Source organism: Palaemon carinicauda, chromosome 29 (genome assembly GCF_036898095.1).
Source record: "Palaemon carinicauda isolate YSFRI2023 chromosome 29, ASM3689809v2, whole genome shotgun sequence".
Taxonomy (NCBI): Eukaryota; Metazoa; Arthropoda; class Malacostraca; order Decapoda; family Palaemonidae; genus Palaemon; species Palaemon carinicauda.
The window spans coordinates 78,010,860-78,016,210 of record NC_090753.1 but is presented as its reverse complement, the minus strand read 5'-3'; the positions used below and the strand labels follow the sequence as shown (position 1 = coordinate 78,016,210).

The following is a 5,351-nucleotide window of genomic DNA, read 5'->3' as shown; positions in this document are numbered from 1 at the left end:
TACACTAGTTACAACCATTAGAATCTTCTCTACACTAGTTACAACCATTGGCATCTTCTCTACACTAGTTACAACCATTGGAATCTTCTCTACACTCGTTACAACCATTGGCATCTTCTCTACACTAGTTACAACCATTAGAATCTTCTCTACACTAGTTACAACCATTGGCATCTTCTCTACACTAGTTACAACCATTGGAATTTTCTCTACACTCGTTACAACCATTGGCAATCTTCTCTACACTAGTTACAACCATTAGAATCTTCTCTACACTAGTTACAACCATTGGCATCTTCTCTACACTAGTTACAACCATTGGAATTTTCTCTACACTCGTTACAACCATTGGCATATTCTCTACACTAGTTACAACCATTGGAATCTTCTCTACACTAGTTACAACCATTGGCATCTTCTCTACACTAGTTACAACCATTGGAATTTTCTCTACACTCGTTACAACCATTGGCAATCTTCTCTACACTAGTTACAACCATTGGAATCTTCTCTACACTAGTTACAACCATTGGCATATTCTCTACACTATTTACAACCATTGGCATCTTCTCTACACTAGTTACAACCATTGGCATCTTCTCTACACTAGTTACAACCATTGGCAATCTTCTCTACACTAGTTACAACCATTGGCATATTCTCTACACTATTTACAACCATTGGCATCTTCTCTACACTAGTTACAACCATTGGCATCTTCTCTACACTAGTTACAACCATTGGCATCTTCTCTACACTAGTTACAACCATTGGCAATCTTCTCTACACTAGTTACAACCATTGGCATCTTCTCTACACTAGTTACAACCATTGGCATCTTCTCTACACTAGTTACAACCATTAGAATCTTCTCTACACTAGTTACAACCATTGGCATCTTCTCTACACTAGTTACAACCATTGGCATCTTCTCTACACTAGTTACAACCATTGGCATCTTCTCTACACTAGTTACAACCATTAGAATCTTCTCTACACTAGTTACAACCATTGGCATCTTCTCTACACTAGTTACAACCATTGGAATCTTCTCTACACTAGTTACAACCATTAGAATCTTCTCTACACTAGTTACAACCATTGGCATCTTCTCTACACTAGTTACAACCATTGGCATCTTCTCTACACTAGTTACAACCATTGGCAATCTTCTCTACACTAGTTACAACCATTAGAATCTTCTCTACACTAGTTACAACCATTGGCATCTTCTCTACACTAGTTACAACCATTAGAATCTTCTCTACACTAGTTACAACCATTGGCATCTTCTCTACACTAGTTACAACCATTGGAATCTTCTCTACACTAGTTACAACCATTGGCATCTTCTCTACACTAGTTACAACCATTAGAATCTTCTCTACACTAGTTACAACCATTGGCATCTTCTCTACACTAGTTACAACCATTGGCATCTTCTCTACACTAGTTACAACCATTGGCATCTTCTCTACACTAGTTACAACCATTAGAATCTTCTCTACACTAGTTACAACCATTGGCATCTTCTCTACACTAGTTACAACCATTGGCATCTTCTCTACACTAGTTACAACCATTGGCATCTTCTCTACACTAGTTACAACCATTAGAATCTTCTCTACACTAGTTACAACCATTGGCATCTTCTCTACACTAGTTACAACCATTGGCATCTTCTCTACACTAGTTACAACCATTGGCATCTTCTCTACACTAGTTACAACCATTAGAATCTTCTCTACACTGTTACAACCATTGGCATCTTCTCTACACTAGTTACAACCATTGGCATCTTATCTACACTAGTTAAAACCATTGGTAACTTCTCTACATGACTCATTACCGCTGTTATTACAACTCTTACGCAAAGTTCTAAAGAACAGAATGAACAAATGCCTTAACAAAATGTAAGAGATGAATAGATGAAATAGTTGTCAAAGAATATGTACATTAAAGACACTTGTATGGTAACAATCAAAGGAAAGAATGCATCCATTATACTAAAAGCTTTTGACACATGACTGGTAATGTTGTAATTTTCCCTCCATAGAGTATTCACATTCTTTAGATTGGGCCATCAAGAGCGGTTGCCGCATATACATTAGGACTTCCTCTCTCCATTCATTCAACAGTGCTGTAGTAGTAGTAGTAGTAGTAGTACTACTACTACTACTACTACTACTACTACTACTACTACTACAATGCTAACTTTGTTAACATTTGAAGAGCTTTACGTTCGAATGAATACAAGTGTATAAAATATATATTCAAATATATATTCCTATAACATTTTGTAAAAAGTTTATGGCTATTTTGGGCGATTGAAAAATTTTCTTTATAATCGGTAATTACCTTACTGGAGAAACATTCCTTGAATTGGTCATTATCTCCGTAGTTTACTTTAGAATTTCTTTGAATTTGTTTCTTTCAATTTGTTTGTTTTATTTTAATTCCGGTTTGTTCAATTCATGTCTGAGGCTTTATTTTTCCTAAATCACTGTAAATAAAATTGTGCTAATTAAACTGACCTCAGCCTTCGTTGTACAAACCAAAGTAAAGAGGAGTTGAAGATAACTACTAACTACCTAATAGGATACAAATAAGGTCCAGTTAATGAATATATTTCTAGCAATCTACTTCATAAACACATTTTCATCATTACTATTAACATTTCACAAATAAACAGAGTAATCCATTATAAATCATCCAAAATAGTTTTATAGCCTATAACCCTGAGACCTTAAACTTGATCGCCGTTCAACTTCTATTCCTATTAAAATTACAATTATTATTTGTTTAGGAATGAATGATTGATTAAATGCAAGTGACGTCGCTAGCATTAAGGTCAAACAAGCGGATATATTCATGAAAAATAATATAATTCTTTAGTAAATAAAAATTAACTAAATATTTTCCAAGAATACACTAACTACGAATCTCTCTCTCTCTCTCTCTCTCTCTCTCTCTCTCTCTCTCACGTTGTTATCTTGTCTGCAATCTATCAGTAGCTATATAATTATCAATTACTTACTTCTACAGAGTGTCAAAATCTATTCTCCCACACTAGGATTCTTCCTGGTGAGGAGAGATTAAGACAGTCCATGTACGTATGCATGTATGTATGTATGTTTATATATATATTATATATATATATCAGACCCACAGGGAAATTTCTTTAATGATAATTATTTCAGCCCGCCCAGGGATTCGAACCCATGACCGATAGCAATGAGAGTATTTATGTATTATATATATATATATATATATATACATTCATACATTATATATGTGTATATATATATATATATATATATACACACATATACATATATATATATTCTTTCCTCTCAAGCCCAGCTCTCCCCGTCCCTCAGGTAGGGGGTAGAGGGAGAATTCATACCTTAGTGAAAAGGTGTTGCGTATGTGTGTGATCATATCTATCTAAACATTTAGCAGTCCTTTTTGAAAGGTAGCGCACATTACTACTACTACTACTACTACTACTACTACTACTACTACTACTAATAATAATAATAATAATAATAATAACAACAACAACAATAACAATATTCAAGACTTCTACGGTGCACCAACGGGAAACGTTTCAAGAAATACCAAGAGACAAAAAAAAAAATGAATCAACAGTTTCTATTGATCCACAGACGATGTCTGCCCGAGTGAGTGAGTGAGTGAGTTGCCTTTAGACGATAAACAACAGCAACTGAACCCCACCTTTTGTTGTTGTTGTTGTTGATGTTGCTTTATTGGTTTCTCAAAATGTGCGTAGGATATTTTATTTACCTTTACTGTTCTAAAATATTGCTTCCTCTTCACTGGTCATTCTTGTTTGTTTGTTTACAAACACCATCTTTCCTTTAAACATATTCCTTCACACCTTTTCTTTACTTACATACCTCCCTCTATATCCACTTATTCTCTGGATGTTTTCCCCCATAAACCTTCCTCTCTTGAAGATCTTCTATACTAAATCATACCTACAATTCATCCAAAAAAACATTTTCCTTACACTTACTCCTCCCTTAAATACCCCTTTCCTCACACCTGCAACTCATTTGAAACTCTAATACACCCACTAATCCCTTAAACACTACCTTCCACACCCTGTCCTTTAAATATTTCCCTCTACACCTAGTCCTCCCTTAAATACTACTCTCTACACCTACCCCTCCCTTAAATATTTCCCTTTACACCTACTTCTCCCTTAAATATTTCCCTTTACACATACTTCTCCCTTAAATATTACTCTCTACATTTACTCCTCCCTTAAACATTACACCCAATTCTCCCTTAAACATTTCCCTTTACACCTACTCCCCCCTTTAAATATTTCCCTCTACACCTACTCCTACCTTAAATATTTCCCTCTAAGCCTAATTCTACCTTAAATATTTCCCTCTACACCTACTCCCGTCTTAAATATTTCCCTCTACACCTACTCCTACCTTATATATTTCCCTCTACACCTACTCCTGTCTTAAATATTTCCCTCTACACCTACTCCTACCTTAAATATTTCCCTCTACACCTACTCCTCTCTTAAATATTACCCTATACATCAAATCCACCAATAAATATTTCCCTCTACACCTACTCCTCCCTTAAATATTTCCCTCTACACCTACTCCCCCTTTAAATATTTCCCTCTACACCTACTCCTGCCTTAAATAATTCCCTCTACACCTACTCCTACCTTAAATATTTCCCTCTACACCTACTCAACCCTTAAATATTTCCCTCTACACCTACTCCTGCATTAAATATTTCCCTCTACACCTAATTCTACCTTAAATATTTCCCTCTACACTTACTCCCCCCTTTAAATATTTCCCTCTACACCTACTCCTCCCTTAAATATTTCCCTATACACCTACTCCTCCCTTAAATATTTCCCTCTACACCTACTCCCCCCTTTAAATATTTCCCTCTACACCACCTACTTCCTTAAATATTTCTCTCTAAACCTACTCCTTCCTTTTAGTGTTTCCGTCCCGTCTTTCCTTCTCACGTCCCAACCCCGCCCCACTAGGCGCTGTCTGGATTAGCTCGGAAATATAAAAGGTGATGCGGAATTGATTGAAATGTGTCTGGATTTGGCCTGGAATGTAAATGTCGATTCGGTGTGTGTGTGTTCTTTTAACTCGGTATACAGATTACATTCTGGAAGATCTAATAATGATGAAATTAAGAGCTTCACTTACAGTATCATGCAATTTCATCTAATATTGACAAAAGCGGATGCAGGAAAAGTAAGAAGTATAAAAATGAAAATGGGAATACCATAATTGAGGGAAAGGAAGTCAAGAGAAGTGGAAAATAATATTTTT

General features: G+C 35.7%; 2 protein-coding genes across 2 annotated transcripts; both read right to left on the bottom strand.

The window, feature by feature from the left end:
- Positions 1-757: 757 nt before the first annotated feature.
- LOC137622675 (uncharacterized) lies at positions 758-1,138 on the bottom strand. Its single transcript, XM_068353271.1, has one exon. The coding sequence runs from the start codon at positions 1,136-1,138 to the stop codon at positions 758-760; it is 381 nt and encodes a 126-aa protein (XP_068209372.1).
- A 10-nt stretch (positions 1,139-1,148) lies between these two features.
- LOC137622674 (uncharacterized) lies at positions 1,149-1,733 on the bottom strand. Its single transcript, XM_068353270.1, has one exon. It carries the CDS (start codon positions 1,731-1,733, stop codon positions 1,149-1,151), a length of 585 nt encoding a protein of 194 aa, XP_068209371.1.
- Between the last annotated feature and the right edge of the window lie 3,618 nt (positions 1,734-5,351).